Source organism: Stegodyphus dumicola, chromosome 12 (assembly GCF_044657685.1).
Source record: "Stegodyphus dumicola isolate Sdum_Otavi_A_Nest chromosome 12, ASM4465768v1".
Taxonomy (NCBI): domain Eukaryota; kingdom Metazoa; phylum Arthropoda; class Arachnida; order Araneae; family Eresidae; genus Stegodyphus; species Stegodyphus dumicola.
The window spans coordinates 114,392,363-114,416,887 of NC_140779.1; the positions used below are offsets into that span (position 1 = coordinate 114,392,363).

General features: G+C 34.7%; 1 protein-coding gene across 2 annotated transcripts in view; it reads right to left on the reverse strand.

The window, feature by feature from the left end:
- Nucleotides 1–232: 232 nt before the first annotated feature.
- LOC118202947 (uncharacterized) overlaps nucleotides 233–24,525 on the reverse strand; it is a 45,245-nt gene continuing 20,952 nt past the window's right edge. For both annotated transcript variants that reach the window (XM_085806823.1, XM_085806822.1), the window contains exons 3-5: nucleotides 18,351–18,658; nucleotides 16,634–17,068; nucleotides 233–999 (exon numbers count right to left, since the gene is read on the reverse strand). In XM_085806823.1, the coding sequence (XP_085662949.1) occupies nucleotides 663–999; nucleotides 16,634–17,068; nucleotides 18,351–18,658 (1,080 nt within the window). In that variant the 3' untranslated portion in view covers nucleotides 233–662. The remainder of the gene's footprint in view (nucleotides 1,000–16,633; nucleotides 17,069–18,350; nucleotides 18,659–24,525) is intronic.

Here is a 24,525-nt window from a genome sequence, read left to right on the forward strand (position 1 = left end):
ATTTTGCGTATAAAAATACGAAATTCTTCATGTTAACATTTTAATGAATATTTCACTGTTTATAAATTTTTATGGAAATGGATAACACGAAAAATTAAAAGCATACGGTTCAGCGTATCTTTCCTTTTCCAGTGCTTAAATTGTTTTCACAAAAGTTTTACCCCTTTTTGAGAAATATTATAATCGGATATAAATATCGGAGATCAACATTTAAAGAATCAGCCTCCTCAAACACCCTATGTAAAGTATTTATTATAAATGCTTAGATTTATAATACTAATTTTGGAATATAATATACCCAATAATATGGATTACATACCCAATAATTATGGAACATCTGAATTTTTTAAATACTTGGAATGATCTGTCACATTTCAGTCCACAGGTTTTAAACATAAAAATATATTTCAAAGAAAAACTTGATAAAAAACAGTACAGACATTTAATAAAATAAACAAAATAAAAGGAATGAAATGCATTCTACAATGAGCAGCAAACACTGCATTCTTAATAATATATTTCATTGACTGCGACTTATTGATTTTGGAAAATTCTGAGGATGAAATGCTTATGCAGCACGTAGAGCAGTTCTTGCGCACAATGAACAGCAATGATTATATTTCAGAAAGCTTGCAGTGAATCAAAAACGCGGATTTCACACTCTATTCCTCAAATAAAACATATCTTTTCAAGCATACTGGCATTTCAAGATTCTGAACAGTTTCCAAGAAATGAGGACCCCATCCTAGATCTTTCCTTAGTTCGATTCTAGCCAGGTGCATAAGAGGAAACGGTTGAAGAGCTCTGTTCAGCAATAATTCCTTGTGCTCATCACTCATCTGCTTTGACTGTTCAATGAAATTTACGTTGAATTCTTCACAAGCCTCAATTAACAAAGCCATTACTTCAGGATTCAAACCTAAGTGTATCCTGTGGATAACTTTTACGATTCCAAGTGGATGATCTCTCTGTCCTTTCAGTACTATACGAGCTCCATACCTAAAGAAAAACATTAAAGAAACTATAGAGAAACGTCTAAACATATTAAAGACATATTAGGTATTTGAAAAATGTGTCTATGAGCTAGTTTGTGCAGTATTGGCGAAAGGGGGTGGGTAGTTGCACTATGTTAAAATAAAATCCTTTTAAATGAGAAATATAAAGGAAAAAATTCCAGTTGCTGAAATATACAATAGAACTAGGGATCCTCAATGCCTCTCATCACTAACCAGAGTTTTTTGAATAAAAAATATCTCGCAAAATGAAGTAATCTGGAGTAAGAAACATGCAAACTGTCTGCAAACAATTTACAAGACATTTTGAGGAATCTTTCGGCACGGAATTAGCACTGAGATTATGAAAATATCATTTTAACATTCTTCATTGTTTAATTTTTGTTGGCAAAGGCAAGTAACCCGTGACTTACCGGTCTATGAAATTGGCCTGCAGGAACTTATGACCAGACTATCTTGGATTTATACTGAGGAATTTTTATTGTCTCTAATACTATACCTAGGCAATGACACGAAACTTAAGAATGGACGGAAATAAATATTAAGAAAAAATATGTGAAAGAGTTTTTAGAAGATCAGAAAAGTTAGTTCAGCACAGAGAATTGAAAACTTCAGGAGCAGTAACGAAAGGCTCTTCTAAGAGGAAAAGGAAATAATACAAGATAGTCATAGCTGTTTTACACTCCAAAATTTGTGCAAAATGGGAGGATATCATCCTGATAATGGAGTTGCAAGCACAGCAGAAGATTGCAATTTCTGATTACTCCCCCCCCGCAACAATTCGAGAAATCACCCAAGACTTTTAAGAGCATTCATGAACTCACTGGTGACTAATATTTTTGCCAGCTGATGCACAAAAGGCCGAGAACCATTTTTAAAATGCTGCCACACTAAGAATTCCATATAACAGCAATCGATCATGAAAAGGAAGAAACATAATAAAATACCTTCTTGGCGCTGTTGTCCTCCCCATGTATACAGCGATCTGTTTTTCTCTTAAAAAATTATAGAATTCTATAAAACCGAGTGTTTGTGCAACTTTGGCATTGCACACTGGCCAAATCAGATATTGTAGAGTCCATTTTGACGGCAGAAGTAAAATCTATGGGGCTTCTTGATTTAGAAAGATACTTTAATGGATCAGGCCGCATGCCAAATACACATACGACACATAAAATACAAAATGCAAGATACTAATAGAAAACTGCTGACGTCTTACATCTAGCTTTGAATTTGAAATCTTGTTTTCAATTCTAAGAAAATATTCCTAATAACTCTAAATATGTTCAATTTATAGCATTTTACTCTGATTTATTTCTAAGCCGATTATTTGATTTTTTTGTCAGTTCCAACAATATGTATACGTGGATTGTCCCTTAAATACTTTTTAGAACCATTATAGTTGGCCTCATAACTATTTTTGCATCATTCTGCTTTAGCTCAAATACATTTTTGACACTTTTTAGTGGGGATGCGGATAATCAAAAAGTATTTAAGCCTTTTCAATGGAAATACCATGCATCACTTCAGAAAACGCTTTTCAAACACAAACAAAAGAAATCTTATTGGGCAAATGAAGACAGATGCCCAAAGAGAATTGAATGATCCCCCTCTCCCCCCCCAAAAAAGCTCCTGAAAGACAATAGCCTAATGTTTTTACGAAAAGTGACTCTCCATCCCAAACAATAACTTCTTCCCCATCTTAGATTTATGCCATTAACTCTCCTTTGTAAAAGTATGCTAAAATTAAGCTTTCACAAATTTTATTTATTTAGTGTGTTATAGTTATCTTAAAAACAAAAAATCATAGATTTAATGATTTCCATTGATTCTGTATTATGAACTTGCACACGAAGTACAGATATAAAAGTGTGGCAAGTTATCATCTAGTTATAGGGACTGATTAATTCTTTTTACATTAATTTCTGTAATTAAAATAGTTTCAGTTTACAAGCACTTTTGGTGACACGTAGTCATCACAAACAAAGTACATTTGTGAATTGAGATTTCCCTGCGTTCATTAGTCTCCATAAAGAAAACACAAACTTCTACACTTTTATGTACAAAATTCACAAAGATATACTTCAAATTTTCATTCAAAATAAGGTATGTAGATTCAAATTAAATGATTAATGATAATTTACTGAAGAAAATGTCATCAATTAACAAAACAATCAATTTTTATTCTGTAGTTGCTCCTAAAACTTTGTCTTGGTAATAAGCATAAATCAATAATTCAGTCATTGCAAATAAGGTATGTAGCTTCAAATTAAATGGTGGGTGATAATTTACTCAAGAAAATCGTATAAAATGTTAGATATTCTTCTTAGAGTTTAATAATGACTATAAACATCTTTATTTTAAGAGGTGTGATAATGGAAACATACATGTTCATATTGAACATACAAAAAATAAATACAATAAAAAAAACACAACCACATTTTTCAAATGCATGTGTGTATATTAACATATAGTTACTTTAACATGGGAAATTTTCAAAACAAAGCATTTAAATTTAGGATTTCTAGAAGCTAGTGTATTTTTCAGTTGTCTCTTGTCTTATTTTCTAGATAATGGAAAATGAACACTAAAGTAGCTCAGAAAACATGCAGCTTACAGTTTGTTGCAACAACATAGAGGAAAGTGTATGTTATAAATAAAAAGGAAATTGTATATTAAAAGAAAGAAGGTATATATATCCGTGTGTAAAATAAAAAATATGTAAATACAAATTATAATTTAAATTAGTAACACCCCTTAATGTTTAGTTTTAATTTGGGTATTTTCCCCTCTATCTTCTAAAAACAGTAAAAACTTTTTCTAAACTGATTCACTTTCCGATCAATCCACATTATATTTTTTACACAATGCTCGTAACGTAGCTAATTCGGAGCTCAAACTGAAATACTTTCTCTTAAGAAACTCCCAGCGTGTTCGACCGTGTCTGGCAATCAATAATCCATCGCTGTCAGGCATGCTTCGCGTCTGATGGTGCAAATTTCCAGCATGAGCATTTGATGGAAGATTAGTGCTGTATTCAACGAATACGTCATTTGTACTCAAGATGCCCAATAAAGGTTTCTAATTCTTTTGTATCCTTTCCGATCTTCTACCTCTGCTACCATTAACCTCTGACGTTTCCGGTCATGGGTTTTACAATTCTCAATCCTTATGAGCCTTATGATATATATATATAAAATAAAGCAATTGCTTCAGAGGGAAAACATTTTAATTTGGTTACTTCCGCTTTCCACTTTGCCTTGTAGAGGCATTTAGGTTAATTGAAAGCAGCCAAGATGAAAAATGAGCAAATGCCTTCACCGGGAATCGAACCACGGATCTTTGGAATACGCGCCCAGCGTGCAGACCACAACAGCACGAAGGCATGCTAAGAAAGCCTTATAGTCTTTGCTCTTGCTAACTTATGTCGCACGTCTCTCAGTTTCATCCATTGTCTAAGATGTAAATTTCAAAGAATGCTATGAAGATTGCGGGCATATTGTGCCCATGATAATATTTGAACTTGGTTATGTTTCCCAAGACTTGCTTTTTGAAGGAATAAGATTATGTGATATATCTACAAACACGTCTATCTGCAAGTCTCACCTTCGTTATGTATCATATAATTAAGCAGGAAAACAGCTGCCTAAATCCATTGAAGCTATTGCCCAATCATGATATTCCACATTATATTAGACACACACATACATATAATGTATATATACACATGTATATATAAAGAGGAGAAAAGTTCATTAACAAATTAAAACTTATTTGGAACAAATTGGCAACAGACTTTTAAATTATTGATTTTCAATTAAAGCACAACCCCTTCAAGGCATCTGCAATTTCCCTGCAGTACCCATATTGCTGTAAACTCTTTCCCATCGCTATGTAATAGGATTAAAACAAAGTACTCAGAAAATTATAAATACTCTGGTCACGATCTTCGCAGACTCTTTTGCTACCTACCCTCACTAGCTGAAGGACGTCTCTTGCTTGGCTGCTTTCATTCATTGTTAAAAATGTAATGCGTCATAGTCAAAATTGTGCGGTGCAGATTGTTCCTATTGTGCTGTCCATGCGGTGTAGTAATCAACAAGTAATAAAACTACGTTTGGCTCATCAAGTGAAATTTGCAATTCTTCAAAAGTTCCCTTCATGTTTTACAATGTAATCAATATTTCAGTAATCTTTTAACTTCAGTCTACTCATGACTGCAGAATAGTTGGTGTTTTCCCTTGCCAAGCACTTATCTAATATCAAATTAACTGCAACGAATTGTAATGAAATAATTTTCTACTTTGAAGTCAATAAAAATTGACTCATTGTAGCATTATAGTGTCTTAAATCATGTCAATAAGTTACAGTTGACTTACCAATCAAAGTTTCTCCTAACCCACTTCACAGATAGTTTCATTCTTAGCGATAAGTTTCATTAAAAAGAAAATCTGAATGTAATTTACTGACATTTATTAATGTATGTCTGCTTCTAGAGATGATAGGCCAATAGACTGAATTTTAGACTTTTTAGTGCAGGAAGAAGTTAATAAAAATGTTACAGCAGAATGTGATGTCAGCTGGAAAATGCTGTTAGCGCTAAATTTTTTCCAAAATAAACAAAAAATCTGATGTGGACTTCCTTGTTAACAAGTGAAGAAAAAATCTGATGTGGCCACATCAGATTTTTTTTCTTCACTTGTTCACATGACTTCCCTGTATGGCCTATTAAATAACACATTTTTCTCTGCATTTCATTAAAATTTATTAACTTAATTTCATTAGAGGTATATTTCTCATTTCCGGCAAAGAAAAAATACATAAAAATCTAAAAAGAAAAAAAAAAAAAAAAAAAAAACTTCGTTAAAACTCTAAAAGAAAACCTAAACCACCAAATGTAGTTAAAAAAAATTATGTTTGTAATTAAAATTAGAGTTTCTACGCAAAAATAAGCAATTCGGCCAGCTGACAAGACGGCAGATTTTTGATGCACAAAACTGAAAGTTTATTTTTGGTCTCAGTCGGCAAAAAGACATCGAAGATGCAGAAACTGAATTAACTTTTCTACTGAATTTCAAATGTAAATAAATGGCGATTCGTTAGTCTTAAATCGCCACTTAAATTTTTAAATTGTTGATAATTCTACAACTATACTGCATGCAAAGGCATAAAAACCTCAACCAGAATATCAAATGCACATAACTCAGTCACTTTTAAAGCTTAATATGCACAATATACCAACATATATAAGAATAAAAAACTAAGCTGAATGAGCCAATAACAGAGTGAGAATATATATACGATTGGTGCAGCCATTTGTAACGAGAAGGAGAACTGCAAAACTATTAAGGTTAGAGTAGACTTTAAGGTACCCCTTGTATTATGGAGAAGCTGTTGTTTCATTTATCGCCACGTTGTTGTTTCATTTATGGTAGCCTGAGTTGTTGAATGTTATGGAAACCCTATTGTGACGTAATCGGGTCCATGATTCTGGGAAATTTTGAATCATAGGATGTTTTGTAAGTGCTTTTGTGGTGTGTGTTGGTTTTATTGTTTAGACGGTAGAATGGCTGAATGTAGTAAAATTAATTTGAAGTTTCTGTACGATTTGGAACGAAAGGGGAAAAAAGCGTTAATTGACTGGTGTGTTAATGAAGGTTTACTTAGTAGCCATTATAAGTTTCCTGTATGTAGGAAGGAAATGCGTCTAGTCGAACGTAAAAATCGTTTAGATGGATTTGAATGGGTTTGTAGGAAGAAAGGTTCAGATGTGGCGACGTTCATATACGGATTCGAGTTCAGATAATTTTAGGAGATTTTGGATGCTGTTAAGGAATTTTGTGTGCCACAGACTAAAGACGAAGGAACTTCTAAATAGGGTAAGTGGATATTTGCTTTTGTAGGGCTTAAATGTATAACATGTTTTTTCTTTTTTATGTTATTTTATTGTTTGGTTTAAAATGTAGTTTATTGAGATTATGTATTTTTTGTTTGTCTCTATTGTAGAATTGGATGCTCCTGTGACTTTTTAAGTGAAAATGTATCCATGTGTACATGGACAAAGTGAAGGGAGAGAGAGAGAGAACGGAGGACGTGGGCACTATCCTCTTATCAAACGGTTAATTAGTATAGCACCACGTCCACCACTATCTATAGCACCCCTTCAAAATACATAATGCCACCTGAAAGGTATTCAACGTGCACGACAAAATATACAAAATTATGTTACAGAGTTACAGATTAATATTCAAGATACATTACTGGTACATTACTGATACAAACATGACAGATGCGGAACTGATAAAAGGCTGATATAATACTGATATTAACACTGATTAATACTACTACAGTACTGATACATTGATATAACACTGCATATTATTACTGATTAAATGGGAATGATTTTGCACAAGTCGGTAAATAATTCCACGAAATAATACGTTACAGAGACTCAAAATATTGCGAATTAAAATATCACAGATGAATGTTCTACTGTTACATTACTTGTACTATTGTACTATCTGTGCGCAATGCAAGTTTGTGCAATTCTTGGATTTTTTTTTTAAAGTGAAAATAGGTCGACGTGTACATGGATAAAGTCAAGAAAGTGTGCAAATGGCATTTTTGCGCAATTCGGGGATTTTTTAAAATTGGAAATAGGTCGAATCGTACATGGATACCGAGTTTGTGCAATTCTTTGTCTTGTTATTTTGGCTCTGTGTAGCCCAAAAATCGCCGTTATAAGAAGTTATAAGAAGCCAAAATAAGAAATAAAAGAAATGCACAAACTCGATATCCGTGTACCTCAAAAAATCGCCAAGTTTTGCCAAGGGTACCCTAAAATATACTTTTACCTTTACTTGTTATAGCAGTTCCATATAGTATATACACACAATATACACAATTTCAACGTTTTACAGCTACTCGTTCTTGAGTTATGTGAGATACATACGTACGTATAGACGTCAATGAAAATAAAATTTCTTCTGAATCCATTTTAAACCCATTTTACAATCATTTGGGAAAAAAAAAAAAAAAAAAGACCTTTATTCTGTATGTACGTACAGATGTCACTAAAAAACATTGTTCAAATGAGTTCGAGAGCGGTTGAAATGGATATTTTCGTTGGAATAACATTACAATACTTCCTTTACTTCGTAGAAGGAAGTAAAAAGCACCCCAAAACTATAAATGTAATAAAAATGCATTGGTTACATCAATAAACAAGTTTTGTCAAAAGTGTATTTATATAACATCCTTGTCAATAGGTACTAGGCTAGAACGATTCCGCCCCCCCCCCTGTTCTTCAAGTTATCCATACGCAGTAAACTGCCCGCGGATATTCAATTCCTCCAATTCGCTACACATTTGGCGACTTCTTGCCAAATCCAGCGTATTTAAATAACAATCTTTTTATGCAGTGAAGCTGCAGTTGAAATTGATAGTTCATTGTAGTGTAAAATGTAGGGCATGTTATTCATTGTCTTAATTTATCTGAAATATTTCAGTATTATCTAAATGTGACGTATATGAATTTGACGACATTAAAAACCCGAATCATTACTTAAAACTTGAAAAGGAAGAGCTAACAATGTATTTGCTTGCAGTTTGAGTCAAATTTTTTCCCCAAGACCGTTCGCTTAGTTAAAAGTAAAATATATAAATTCGGAAAATCTGGTAGTAAGTTATTTTCTTTTAATTTTTAAGAGTTTATGCGGCTTGTTGCTACCAAAACAGTGAACGAGGGGAAAATTTTCGATTTTTATTTTTTAAAGACGTTAATTTGATTTTAATTTGCGATTGTTTAAAAAACTCTGACAATAATTTATAGCAGATATTTTAAAAATTATATCCTGTATTAATTGTCGCCTAAGGCACATATTACACTGCTCAGTGAAACCCAAATAACCACCCTCCTACAGTATTTTTTATCCTTTCTGATTACTGTTTAAAATCAAAAATAAAATTAATAAAAAGACTGAAAACTGAGATCTTCAGATTGCAGTCTAACGACTAAAGAGTTTACCATTAAAAATTTCAAGAAATCAGAAAAATATTAAAAGTTTAAAATTGTGAAACAAACATAAAAATTAGGAAATAGATGATCTTATACCAACTAATTAATCCTATACCATTTTATTCCACTAATCAATTACAATTATAACATTAGAAATGTCTTATAATAGTTGCAGCTTTTTTAGTTCATAAGAACTAAAATAGTATTAAAAAAAGAAAATCTAAAAGGTTCACTGAATTTACTGCTTTTAAGACATTTACCGTATTAAACGACAGTTTGCTTGTATTTTAAAAATAAATTAGTTTCTATGCTCTGAGGAATGAAACGTCTATGCGCGATGTGGCGTGAAAGGTGCGTCTTTTGCTTCGCGAAGGGGAATACATTGCTTTTACATCTCTCAGTTTATAAAAAGCAGACTGATTCAGCTGTCTGAGAATCTACGAATTATATTTTGTCGTGTAGGACTGTATAAGTTAGGTAAAAACCATACATTTCTTTCGAGGTATAAAAACAACAAGCATATCATATGGAAAAATCTGGCTATTCCTTTCCTTAGATGGAATCATCTGCAAATCAAGTGTATTAATGGTAGAGTTGCTTAACCTCTTCGTCGTCCGTAACGCGTCTAACGCGTTCAAATGAAACTCTCGCAGGGCGGCCGTAATGCGCCTCAAGCGTTCTTCTACATTTTAAAACTTTTAAACGTTTAAAACGCTTTCTAAATGTTTACTTGTTTGTTCTAATACCTCCTAGAGGGTAGCACTAATCAGGTATTCTATTTCTAATTGAATTTGCCCCGGGTTTTATGAATATTCGCGACATTTTACACAAGACAATGAGAGATGGCTTCAACGACTACTCAGCAGAAAATGAGAAAAACTGAGGTTGTGAATTGGAAAGACAAGAAGGATATACGCCTGATGAGTACAGTCCATAATAACTCGATGATTGATGTTGGAACACGGAAAAGAGCTGTAAAAAAACCAATAATTGTAAAAGATTACATCAACAAAATGGGAGGAGTGGACCGCTTGGATCAGATTTTATCAAATTATCCTGCTGCTAGAAATAAGCAGAGATATTATTATTTTTCCATTATGCTTTATTTCCTTATAATTTTACTTAATATTCATTGACATTCATCCACTATGAAAGTCATGTATGCAAAGTTAGGATGTACAGAGAAAACAAGATCACACCCTATGAAAAACAGACGACCGCTGGCGGGCGATTTTCGCAGACAAGGAGAGGACGGCGAAAGGGTTAAGCCGTGAAACACTGGTAGTATGCAGCGAGTTCGTTTGTAATGATTGCATAGGAGCCCTCAGTATATCATATAAAAGAAGTCCTTTACCTTTGCAAAGTCTCCACGAAGCCTTTAGACAGAAACCCCTGTTCCTTCCACCATAGTTAACTTAATTGATCAGTACTTCCATATTGGTTAGGTTAAGTGATTTGGTTAAGTGATTTGAATATAGCAAAGCACATAAGAGCTATTCGGCTAAGGGGTGAGATGCATTCATGGAAGACTTTCTAAAGGAAACAAGCTCGTATTCACGTTACACATGGGAAAACGACCAAAACCGACCATGAATACAGCCCGTTCGCTTGGGTTCAAAAGAAAGTCAAACTACCAGAATTCAGCGATTGAACCACTCGGCTACTGGTGGGACACTTTCATATTATATTTTATAAGGGATTTGTTAGCTTGTATTTATAATGTTATTTATAAATGTTTGTAGTTCTGCCTTTTTTAAAATTTTATTTTTGGCCTTGCTTTTTTTCAACTGAGGTATTCAGTTCCGCTAAGATTATAACAAGTAACAATGTCGGTATCGTATTTATTAGGAAAAAGCTCCCGTAATTTGACAAAAGCATTCATTACGGTAATCTTACATCTACGGGTTTAAAAGCAGTGAAATCCTACCCGTTGACATTCGAAATATTCACAGCATAACGGGGCCTGGAATAGGCAGACAAGCTCTAAAAACTAACTTTAACTTCCAAAACTCTTGCTTAAATAGCACTTCATTCTATCTTAACCCTTTCCGGCACGCTACCTTTTAAAGTCGGAGTTTTGATAAAAAAAAAAAAAAAAAAAAAAAAAAAAAGGTAGGCAATCTATTTAGGCCTAGAGAAGTACACAAGTAAAATTATGTGAAGATAGCACTTATCGTTTTAATTCTGTGGGTGTGCCCAAAGTGGCACACTGATTGAATACAGCTCCGAAAAGAGTGCTGAAACGAGCATTGTTGTCAATGAACGGACCGATGAGATGCGGAGAAACAAAGAATACAGACTCTCAATTGTCCTAGATTATCGGTGAGCCCGGTCTGGGCACACCTAGGGTTCGCCGTTTGATTTTAGGCAAGATTTCAAGGTAAAAATTTAAAACTAATATAGAATAAGGAGATTAGCATACATCAAAAAATAATATAGAAATTTCTTTTCAAACAACTCATTTTATACCTTAAAAAATCTGGAAGATTTCTTTGAAAAATGAGGGTCTTAAAAAACTAAACATGGCTAAAATATATGGACTGGTTTGTGTTGAGCTGCCATCTACTATAAATAAAGAAGGTTCAGAGTAACCTATAAATCCTTTTTTATTCAAGCTTTCTGTGCGTACAGAAGGAAAGTTTTAGGTGTGCCCAGACTGGACACATTGTGCCGCAAAGGGTTAATCTGAATAAACTCTCGTTATCTCACTTACATTCTGGCATGAAAAGCGTGGATGAAAAGAGAATAAATAGGAAAGGCTTTTCAGCTTAAAAAATGAACTATTAGTTAAAAATAAATAAATAAACCTCACAGAATATCAAACCGTTTCTTAAAAGTCGCTTTTCCATTTAGCACAAATAAACTGAAACATTTGGATCCCAATAGTTCTAAAAAGAACCCAAAAAACGTCGTCAGCAATTATGTATTTAGACTTTAAAACATATGCACAGTTACTAATTTAGAAGTCAAACAACAAAAACCATTGATCTTCACAGTTATTTATAGATTTCATTTGAACATAACTTACTTATCAACATAGTTCTCAACAATAAAATTCCACTTACATTTATTACAGTCGGTATCTCAATAATTAACTTTCAATTTCATACGCTGCCATGAGTTTTCTATTATGACTTCATTAAAATAAGTTATTGAGAAGAATACTAAATATAGACAGGACTTAATTTGTAAAATTAGAAATGCCAGATCTTCAGGAAAAATGAACAAAAGTTAATAAACGAAATTATAAATAATTAAAAGTAAATAAAATGCAAAGAGAAAAATAGAAATTAATTCAAAGAATTTCAACGGATTCAAGGAATATTATTTCAAATGATGATAGAAACACATATCATTCTTCATCAGCATGACAATGAAAAAAAAAGGGAAACGGTTAAAGCGTCACTAACGAGAGTTGAGAGAATGTTAAAACAATATGAGAATATCGAAGAAAATTTTAACGCAGAAAACATAGATACGAAAAAAACGAGTCAAACAACTCTACGCCCATTATTTACCTGCGGGGTATAATTATGACCTTCAAGAAGAATGTACTACTCTGAAACTTGATGTATAAGCTGAGAACAAACGTATGATTCTGATTTTCGTCCCTCATATTTGATTATATCGATTCGAAAAGTCTGTAGGTGCTCTTTTCTGCGTGTAATATATAGTGTTCCACGAAAGAAATAGCCTTTAAAATGAGAAATAAGAGGAAAAAAACTTTCGTTTTGAACTAGAATAAAATATACTTTACAGTTTTTAACTTACAGAAAAATAGAGTTATAAAAATTCAGATCGGTTGACCCGGAGATTGTTCATAGATGGTACGTTGAAGATTTCGTATAATTCATGAAGATTTCGCCTGAACTATTTGGTTTAGACGGAGTAATGCCACCGATACCTGTTTGATAAATATACTGGTGCAAAATGCGCATACGTAATTGTAATGTTTTAAAGTTCAGAAGCGTGTAGCTTGCAAATCCTGATTTCACAGAGTCAAATAGAAACTATGCTCCGGGCCTCTAATTTTATGGAAGCCTCTTAATTCTATTACTGTATTTAACCTACGTAAAATGTTATGCATTTTTTCAATTCTAGATTATGAAAACATAAACTTAGAAGCAGAACCCGCTAGATGATATGATATCTTCTAAATCTGAAAGTAACTATGATTTTTAACTCTATATTTTATTACTTGAATTGATAAAAAATTAAATTGCATTAATTGGCCTATGTCTTCAGAACTTAATTAACGTTTGTTGTAAAATCAATAAGAATTCTTACACTCTTCCTTTTATTTAGTATTTTCGAGGGAAAAAAAAAAAGATTCTGGTTTAAAATATATAGGCTTATATTTGATTTAAATTGCTAAATTAACACAATGGAAATAAAACCTAGTTAAAGATTTAATTTATTTTTTGTTTAAATAATTTTAAATGGGAACTATCAAATTATAAGGTTATTGTATAAAGTATACTTTGCTTCGGAGGTATTGTTACGTTGACACATTTAGTACAGTAAAGGCTCCCATAACTGGTTTTGTCCTAAGCTTAATGTTTTATTAAACGGGCCCTGGCAGCTTGGTGAAACAATAATGGAAGTTAGTAAAGGACAAAACAATTGTAAAATATGACCAGGTTTAAAATTATTTTTTCATGCATGAAAATCAGGGCTTTCTCATGAAAAGTTGTACAGACATTAGGAATTTTTTTGGAAGCAGGAGTTATGAAAAATGAGGAACGCCTTTGCCTTTAATCGAACTACGGACTTCTGGAATACGCGCCCAGCGTGCAGACCACTACACCACGAAGGCACGCTAAGAAGATGGGAGAAATACCTTATAAAGTAAACTATAATTTTATGAATTTAAATGGAGTGGTATCTAAGAGCATAACACATAAGTACAAAGGAAAAAATTAAGACCACTGTATATGATATAAAACAGAGTTTCTTAAACTGTGGGTAAAATAGCCAGTTACTTCGAAGCTGGACTCGCATGCAAAATTAACTACAAGATTTAATGAATGATTTGAACATGGCACATAAATAGCGTTAGGTGACAATTCTTGTATTCTTGCCTGTATTCCTGTGTGTTTCTGTTAAATATTCCGCAGTGTGCCTCTCCAACTGAATAAATTCCAAGAATTTCTCAATTACTGTTTAGAGACATTAAGTTATTATTATTATTATTATTATTATTATTATTATTATGGAATGAGCAATCGCCTTCGCCGGAAATCGAACCACGGACTCTGGAATACCGGCCCAGTGTGCAGAGCCACTACACCACGGAGGCACGCTAGGAAGGCGGGTGAAATACCTTATAACTGTATTGCCATTCACATACCTAAGAATAAACGTGAGCTGATCTTTATGACTCATATCTGGGGTGGAGTCAACTGTAATGGAGAAGTATTAATTTAAAAGTCAAACAACAAAAATCTGCGTTATATTTTCAAGTTTTCACATGACTAGTTTTGATGGTTTTACTGAACCAGCATCTTTAGCTGCAAAATCGCAAATGAACAAGATAAGATATCATGATTAGATAAGATAAAATAAGAAAGAAGACCTGCGAAAATTTGAAAATATAACTCTGATTTTTGATGGTCTACTTCTAAACTAATACTGTATAAATTAATACTTACTCACCCTATTCCTTTATTTGTATATCGCTGTAAATGTTCGGATAATAAGTCATCAAACTGAGACAAATGCACAAGACAACTTAAGTAATTTCCTTTATGACGACTCGTTATATCCTCAGTGGATCCAAGGAAAGTTAATTCTTGAGAAGCAGGTAATTTGATGGTATCCCCCAGCAGTTCTCAAAATCTCCCCCCAATACTCAGCTTCACGTTCAACTTGTTCTTTCAAACCAATATCTAGCATTCCAATAAGGCAGTGTTTCATAAACTGTGGGTAGCGGGACCTGCAGCAACTCCAACAATGCAGTCCTAACGGTATTTACATCTCTAGGAAGAGGATGTCGCCGAGCACCTGCTTTTCCAAGGTAGTATCATAAATTCGCTATCAGGTTAGTATCAGGAGATTTTGTTGGACATGGTATTCGATCAATGTCTTCACTTTAAACGAGGTTTGTTTGATGCAGACGAGTTAACGAGGTTTGCTTGATGTGAACGAGTATTATCTTCCACAAATAAAATGTCAGATCCATATTCACCTTTGAAAAGCCTTGCATAAGTTTTAAACCTCATCCTGACATCTCCTCCCGGTCATAAATCCGCTGTTGAAAACATGTAGGTGCATACGTCAATCGATCACTATTCCTCCATACTATCAAACCTGCACTACCGAAACGTCTGATAATGTTTGAAGGTAGATTTCACATTCCTGACTTCCTCCAGGTGTAAACACGGTTAGAATGTGATGTTCAATTAAATCTCGATTCACCAGTAAACAGAACATTAGTTCATTGATTTTCACTACAATTCTAATGTTCTATGCACCAATTAAAGCGATCCCTCATAAATTGTGAAGAGTGTGGAACGTATACCCCTGGAGCTTTCTGGTTTAAAGTAATTTTTTTATTAAGCTTTCTGTATAGAGTTTGCGGGGATACAACAGTTCCAGTTGCGATTGCCAACTCTGAACTTTACACCTAGCAGGGGACATGCTATTGCGACGGGCAGTTATTGCGAAATAATCGATCTTGAGAAGCAGTTGTTATTTGGTTACGACCTTCTCGAGGCCTCCTTACAGTAGTTTCAGAGTACTGAAATTGTTTTTCTAACGTAAAGATTGTCGGTTTTGAAATATTCGGTGTCAGCCGAAAACATTGCGGCAAAAACATGGAAAAAACAACGCAAGACGAAAACGTCATGGTGCAAAACATCGTGGGAGGAAAGAAGGCAAAGAGAAAATATCGCAATTCTAAAACATCGTGGTACAAAACATCGTCGTCGAAAATACCGTGGTAAAAAATAAAGTATCTATAAATCATCGCGTGACTATAGTTAGTGATAGTAAATAAGATGTGGATTAAATGAGATGGTTGTTGTTGTCTTGTTCATATTACATGGAACAGTGGTTGCCAGAGCCTGCTCCGAAGAGAGGTTGGACTTCTATTTTCCACCCCAATTTTGAGGAAGAGCACCCCGGCTGGGGATCCGGGGCTTTCCCACCCGTCTCCACTCCCACCAATCCACACGAGAGGACTTTCGGTTAGCCGCATATTTAAAGTGCCGCCATGCCTCAGCGACGCTACACATTTACAAACGTCCATGTCTTCTCCGGGATTCGAACCCGAGCCTTTCGGTACCGCAGTAGGCTTCCCTAACCACTATACCGTCTGGGCGACAAATGAGATGGTTAGTGATAGTAAATGAGATAAGTGTTAGTGTCAAGGTGAAGGTGAACTTGAATGCTGCAGACAGATTTTTGAGGTAATAATGACAAAAAGTTAATCTTTTGTCAGATGCTTTTATATTACAATTTCTCTTCACTAAAATTGTCTTCTGATCTTTAGTGAGTCTTATCATCTGAAGATAAATTATGTCAGATGCAAATGAATTCAAGTGAATAAGTATATCTTATTTTCGAAGTAAACGAATTAAAGGAATTAAACTGCATACATTACCTCAGAAGCAACCGAATTATTTCAGGTTGAGGATGTTCACAGCATTGCAGATATTCTCCAATTGGGGGCTTTAAAACAGGTCTGTTATCAGATACGGTAATTGCATTCGGGTTGGCCCCACGTCTTAGAAGAGTTTTGACCACTTCTAGCTGATTCACAATTTTTTCGGTGAGAGCAAGATGCAGAGCTGAACCGACAACTGTTGACACTGCATTGATGTCAGCACCGGAATTTAAAAGAAATTCTAGAATTTCCACACTGCCTCGGAGAACTGCAAAATAGAGTGGTGGTGGTCTTGTAAGTTCGAAAGGAAAACACACATTAGCTCCATGACGGATTAGGATCTCCACAACTTCAAGGTTTCCCGCTATAACTGCGTAATGCAGAGAAGTACGCTGATCTTCTGAGGTTATAGCATTAACATCAGCTCCATAACTGCAATAAAAATAAACAATTGTATTCACTTATTTGATGGTGCTAATATACTATGAATACAGCAAAACAGTATTTAATTGAAAAAACTTGAAAAGTGAGAATACTCTGCGTAAATAGTACTCACACCTCAAAAACCTTAGCGATGCATATTCAAAGCTTAGTGACGAAATACCACAAATCGAGTAAAAAATAGTGAAGAGAAGACGGTCAGAAATTGGAGGAAATTAACCAATTACGTTGCTTAAATTAAATCTTGTTCGATACATTTGGAACATATTGTTACAAATTTTGTATATATATATATAGGTGATTTTAGTGCAATTGTATGTGAAATTGTTGTATTTTTTCTATATAATGTAACATGGAAATCTAAAGAAAGGATGCTTTGCCGAAAAAATAGAGGGGCAAGATATCGCCAGGCTGGAGACAGCCTTGCCTTGGTAACTAATTTGGTTGCCAAATATGGCAAGAAATCACCAAAAATCACCAAACTTGGTGACCATTTGGTCACATTTTGTTTTGGTCTCTGTACAACTCTAACGGATATGATAATTGAATAACTGTAATTCTAACGTATTCGGCCCTCATGGCTTTCAGTGATTTCGAGAAGAAAGTACTAGAAGTGCTCGGCGGCCAGTCGAAAACTCTAAATGACAGGACGTAGCATCAGTTTCTTAAGTGTTAGGTCAGTGTGAGTTCGGAATATTGAGATATCTCCCTAGATACGTACTGCACTGTTCTGTGTTTAACGTTCTTAGTAGTTTGAAGATCAACTACTGATTGTACTCTGTGATACTGTGAAGAATTGTATGATTATTTTTGTGGAAAATTCCCCAACTGTAAAGCATTTTCTTTGATAAATTTTTTTATCAACCTATCATGGGATGTGCGTACATTCAATCTATTACGAACCCATACTCTACAGAGATAGAGTAGTATCGGCTTTCAGCATAAGTATTTTAGCTTAATAATGTTTTGACCTCATTTATTAGCTTTGAATGCAATACTGTTTGAATCAGAAAGAATTTCGCGTAAAGCAGTTCATTTCCTATTAACAAACAGACATTGTGATAGGTGTTATGAGATAGAATATTTCTATCTGAGTTTCTGAAATTTTGCGGAACTTCGAAGTTTTTTCTATAGCAGGAATGATTTTTGGGCACAAAAGACTTACATATTTTCATTTCACAGACTGGAAGATAAAAATGTATGGTTATCAAAAAATTATTATTTGGACCTAAAAATTATTAGATGCAATGTGATTTGTATATAAATTAAATACCTTAGTAATAAATGGACAGCTTCTACAGCTTGCGGATTGCGACAGGCTTTCATGAGAGGTGTAAGTCCTTGTAAGTCTCTTGCGTTAGGATCGGCTCCATACGTCAACAACAGCTCCAGCGATTCTAAATCCATTGGGTCGACTAAATTTATTTCATGACCTAAGTAATAGAGAGCACTGGGATTGGCACCATGCTCCAGTAATAGATTAGCTGTATCGTGTTCTCCATTTCGTAACGCTAGCCGCAATGGTTCATCTGCAGCAGTTGCTCGAGGTGGATTTCCATATGCTTTATCATTAGGATTCAACTTTAAAATAAAGAAAACACACAGAGTTTAGGCTTAATGAAATGCACAAGATTTGTTTAGATGATATTAATTAAAACTAAACATTATACATTAAAAATGATGAAAATCCTAATACGAGCAATAAACTAAATACCATTTTGGTAAGTTGGTCTATGAAGATTAGTAATTAACTGATGCTAGCTTTCCTTTTTATTTCTGAATATAACTTAAAAGGCAGCTGCCCAACCGGAGAGTAGTTAGCGACGCTGACTGCCGTACCGAAGGCCCTGGATTCGAATCCCAGTGAAGGCACAGATGTTTGTAAATATACAGTGCCTGTGCGGCATAGCGGCACTCTAAATATGCGGAGAGCCGAAAGTCCTCTCGAGAGCTTGGTGGTAGAAGAAGAGGGGTAGGAGACTCTGGGACCCGTATTCCCGGGGCGCTCTCCTTCAAAATTAAGGACGGAACTGAGTAAAGTCGTTCGTTCACCTGTACGGAGCCCAAGGCTTTTGCTAACGACCGGCGCAATCTTACCTCCTTACCACGGTGGATTTCGTGAGCTTGTTCTTATATCAGACAAGCGAGATTAGTTACAGTAACAACAACAACTCAAAGACAAGCCATGAGAGAAGTGGTAGCTGTTTTTAGTGATGGATTTATGAAGGACGGGAGAGGGATTTCATATGGGGGTCCCCTCACCTTAAGATACAAGATACGTTTACAAGTTTTTAAAATTAACTAATGATTATGAGGCCCTCTCCAGCTTGTGAATGGTGCCCCCCCCCGTAAATCCCTAAATATCGTAATCCGTAACCTTTAATCCCTGTAAACTTTGAATAGTTTTATTGGAAAGACTGTGATCTTATCGATTACTTTTCTTTCCTTTCCAGAGGCTTTCACATTAGACATAAACCTATTTAAATTACAATAGACTTGAATTTGCAGTTCTGGCCTGCTGATTGGCCGACATCGCATTTCACACGGGAGTTTAAGTCTCTTCTTGATTGCCGTACTGCTTGTTTGTTGCTAATAAATGTGATCCGTTTTAATCTAATTTCTGGACCAATCTAATAAAATAAATTGATTAGTCATAACAATCATTTCATATTTCAGTTCCTTATAGGATGAATGTTTTTTCTACATAGACAGCATTAGCTGCACAAACAATACAGAGGTTTACGTGTCACAATAACTCGCACTATCAGCCCACCAATGGCCGAGCGATAAAAGCCGCTGAACACTGGTAGTTCGGTCCAGGCGGTCCGAGAGTCCCGTCGAACGGGTTGGCTGCATGGGCGTTTTCGTGGTTTTTCCCATGTGTAACGTGGATTCATTCATTCATTATTAATTGCGCCGAGATATTGCATTTAAATGCAACGTGTCCGGCTCATGACAAGTATGCCCAAGGGGCGCATGACATACATGCCTTAAAAAGACCTCCACGAGGCATCCCACCCTTTCTGTGTAGTGCCTGAGGGCGGAGCACGTAATAAGTAAAAAATGATGCGATCAATATCGCATTAGAATAGCATTGGACTGGATTATTTGAGTTTCCGTGAAAGACGTTAAGGGTAGGGATACTTATGGGTATAGATACTTTCATGAAGGACTTTCTAAGGAAATCTGGATAATATTCCTATTACGCATGGGGGGAAATGAAAACGAAAACTCCCGAGCAGCTAGTCCGTTCGCTGAGATTTGAGCCTGTGATGAACTACTAGCGTTCAACGATTTTACCTGTCGACCGCTGGTGGGCAATGTATATAGAAATACGAAATGTATGCAATATACATTATGATCTAACACATAATGTAGATACAAATAATAACATAATTTATAAATAAAAACTCCCCATTTCTGCAAAAACTTGGAGACACAACTCTTTATTTCCTCGAAAGACTGCGGTATTGTGTTATTATACGCGTGTAAGAGTTATAATCATGTTGTTAGAGTTGCCGCCCCTTTTGATTTCCCCTCTTTTGCTGGTTTATTAAAATAGTTTGCAAGACTACACACCATTTTATCAGTATCACAACGACTTGCGGTAAGTAAAAAAATTGCATTTTTAAATTAGGTTATTCAACAGAGTGAAAATAAATGAACATTAAATATTAATAAACTCATCGCAAACGCTAGAAAACCACCTGCAGTGCAAGATATGTTACTTTATACGAGTATAATATATACACTTTACTAACATATCCAACATGTCTTGAAACGTATCACCTGTAGATATGGGAACAATATTATTCTACAATGTATATATATATACATTTAGCATATAGTACCACTGAGCAGGCTTCCGACCTAAGATTATCTAAAAATTACCAAGCGGAATAGTGCTTGGTCAGTGGAAGTCTACTGCCAACTCTGCCGCAGCCTCAGTTGATCAAGGTAGATCAGACAGGCATTAATTTAACAAAATCAAGTTACAGAGTCACAATCCAAGAATAATTACATTGTCATCTTTGCTTGGAGCAACTAAAAAACATTCAGATATTATAATCTTAATAAGATAGGAAAATAAACATTTGTGAAGAAGAAACAAAGTAATAATGATCTTGATCTAGCGCAAAATTAAGGTTACAAAATCTTGTGATTAAAAGTTACTTGTAGAAAGGTCAAGCTAGATACGATTACAATTCCAACTTTTGGCATTATGTACTTTACTACATTATGAATTCAGTTACAAACCAATGATATACCGTATATTTGATGCTTAGGTTACGAATTCTCACAGTTACATAATTTGTACTGTTGCATATAAGAAATGCTGATATAGAAAACTTTATACGCTATTACAATGTTGCGCAGTTGCATGACTTTCGAAAAAAAAGGGGAAAGGGGATTCACAGTTACATAGGTATTATGAAACATGGTAAACACTGTCAGTCACACAAAACAAAACAAACCTACAATTTACATAGGAGCAATATAATACAGAGTATTTCAGACGTAAATGGGAAAGTAATGTAATTACATAAATAACACGGTGACGCATATAATTCGCAGTTACGTAGGCAGTTGCATAGATAATACACAGTAATATTTTCAGTAAATAAAAGTAGATTTCTACTATTAGTACACCAAGAATGAAAAACAATACTTATCAGCATAATAGCTTGCATTCATACGATGAAATACCTTAAGAATTGAAGGTAGTTATAACATACACAATAACATGGATTATACAGTTAATATAAATAAGTTGTGTAAGTAGAACTCTGTAACATATGCATATGCGCTATATATATGGGTATGCAAGAGTTTTTGTAGGAAAATAGTTTCTTGCAGTAATTTACGAAAGTAAAAAACTTTGTATTGTGGCACAAATAATAATGTCATTATCATCAATGTGTAGCAACATCAGAAAGGCATATGTGAAAAATAACATAAAACTAACACTATGAGGAAATAAATAAAAGTTGGATAGGGGGATGCACTTATACGGGTAACAATTTTACCAACATTTCTAAAACAACCTTGCGAGTTTTTCAGCCGTATCAGTTCACTTATGATTGCAATGATATTCAAAGGTTTGAAAGCAAATAGGTCCTTGCCTGTAAATAGATACACTGTGCATATTATTACACTTTGGCATGTCTATACCCCAGAGTTCAGAGCGTTTCTCAAAGGAAGTGCATTCCATGGGATAAATAGAAGTCAGTATGGAAAAGTTGATTAGATCTGGTCAGCTAGGATTCTATTTAGTCATAAGAAATTGATCCGAGTAAATCTTAATGCTTAAAGATGTAGAGTTCTAAAAAATGAAACATTTTCGGAATACCACTGTTTGATTTTGGTCAACTTTTTTAATGCTATTAGTTGTTTTACTAAATTGTTGGTCCATTCCTTCCAGAAAGTGTCCACTGGTCTGTTTAAGTGGAACGCTGACGTCAAGGGGCAATAGAAAACATAATGATCAGGACCCCCTGTCGCTCCACACTCGAATTGCTCACTGTCACAAAGGCCAAATTTGAAGAGATAAGTTAAAAATGGTCCGTGCCCTGTTGAAAATGTTGTGACTGCCGAGGAACCGGAAAGGAAGTTACTTGAGACCTTTGAGACAAATTTATGCGTTCTTCTACCTGTGTTAGCAGTTTCCCGCCTGAGCTGCCACTGTTGAGAAAGCTGCATACTAATTAATTTCTTGAGATATGAGCCCGGTAGAGGAAGAGAGAATTCAGGCAGATTCGTGCCCATTGCCGTCTCCTTAGCCGTAGCATCATCAGCAAGCTCATTTCCAAAAATGCCTGTATGTGCAGACACCCAGCACAGTATTGGTCGAGTTGTGGAGTTAAAATTGAATAACATTTTCTGTATGTTATGCACCATTGGACTTCTGCTTCTAAATCCTGCAATTGCTTTAACCCTCTGAGCGTTATGAGCGGCTTTATACGGTTATCAGAAGTTTTGCTACTTGGCATATATTAACTTATAATTTAAGATATTTTGCTTTTTTACGTTCTTTAATAATGTAAATAATATTATTTTAATGAATATCATCTTAATGAATGTAAGTTTATGAAAATACAGACTAAAATAAGTAATTTAGAAACTCAATTAATAAATGCTGTTTAAATACCGGTCTTCATGACGGATCTAAAATCCTGCGCCGCTCAGAGGTTTAAAAAGGTGTATTAACTTTTAACAAAATGATAAATAAAAAAGTATATTAATTGTAAACAAAATGGTAAAATATTCATTTTAAATTTCAGTCATTTTACAGGTTAAAAAGCCTAATTTTGCATCTTAAAAATCCCAAAGAAAAGTCTGCCTTAAATTCGAAGTAGTATAGTAAATCTGTCAATTTTGGCAATTAAGTGTAGCGGCTGCTTTGACAAGGGAGTACTAAAAATTTAATAGTACTTCCATATCTATGGGCAGTTTTTTTCTAAAATATATTGTGGATAACAGTGGACGCTATTTAGAAGATATCCAAGTAACATATACAAATTCGTAAAGTTTAATTGCTAAATTTGACACAATCATTCAAAATCAATACTGAAATTTGGCATTTATGCCTTGAAGGTATTGTGATGTAAATAATAGATTTCTCAGTATGAGATTTGCTATAGAACATGACTAATGAGAACAGGGTTTATTAAAGCGAGAGCTGAGAGAGGTTTAACAGAAAAGTGTATGTACATGGAGGAGGAGGTAATTTTTTTTTTTTTTTTTTGGCTATTGATAATCTTGGCTGCTGCTGACATTTTTATTGTCATGATGGTGAAGAGATCAACTAAGAAAAGAATAATTCTGAAAAAGTATTCCTGTAACCTGAGAGCACACACATAGTTCTTTGACAAATTAGAAGAAGGTGAGGCCGTTGGATAGTCTGAAGTAGATGTTTCTCTTGCTTAGTTAGGGACTTGACTTCGAAAGGGAAAATTCTCCCGCACATGTCCAGGAAACCCACGTAGCTAGGTTACCATTTTCACTTACTACAAAGACATGAAAGCCAAACAGTAATCGATTATCGCTCAGATTGCGATCGCGTGATCTTCCAGAAGCAGAACTTTCGTCTGATTGGTTGATCTGTTAGCGGGACAGAGCTGCAGCTGAAATATTTTCGACGAGGTTTAAAAAAATCCGAGGATTATTTAACTGCCTTTATTTCTGGTCTCCCTTGCACGTAAGGGCAAAAGCAAGGAGATTTATTATGAAAAATGCATCCTGGGGATGAAAATTAATATCAAGAGATATGAAGGACGTGCGGGGACCCTGCAGTGTTATCGCTGTCAGGGGTTTCACCACACACAAAGCAACTGCCATCACGCCGCGCTGCGTAAAATGCGGTGAGGCTCATGAATCCTTCAAATGTACCAAGGCAAAATCTGAACCACCGCGATGTACAAACTGTCTGGCTGAGGGACACACGGCAA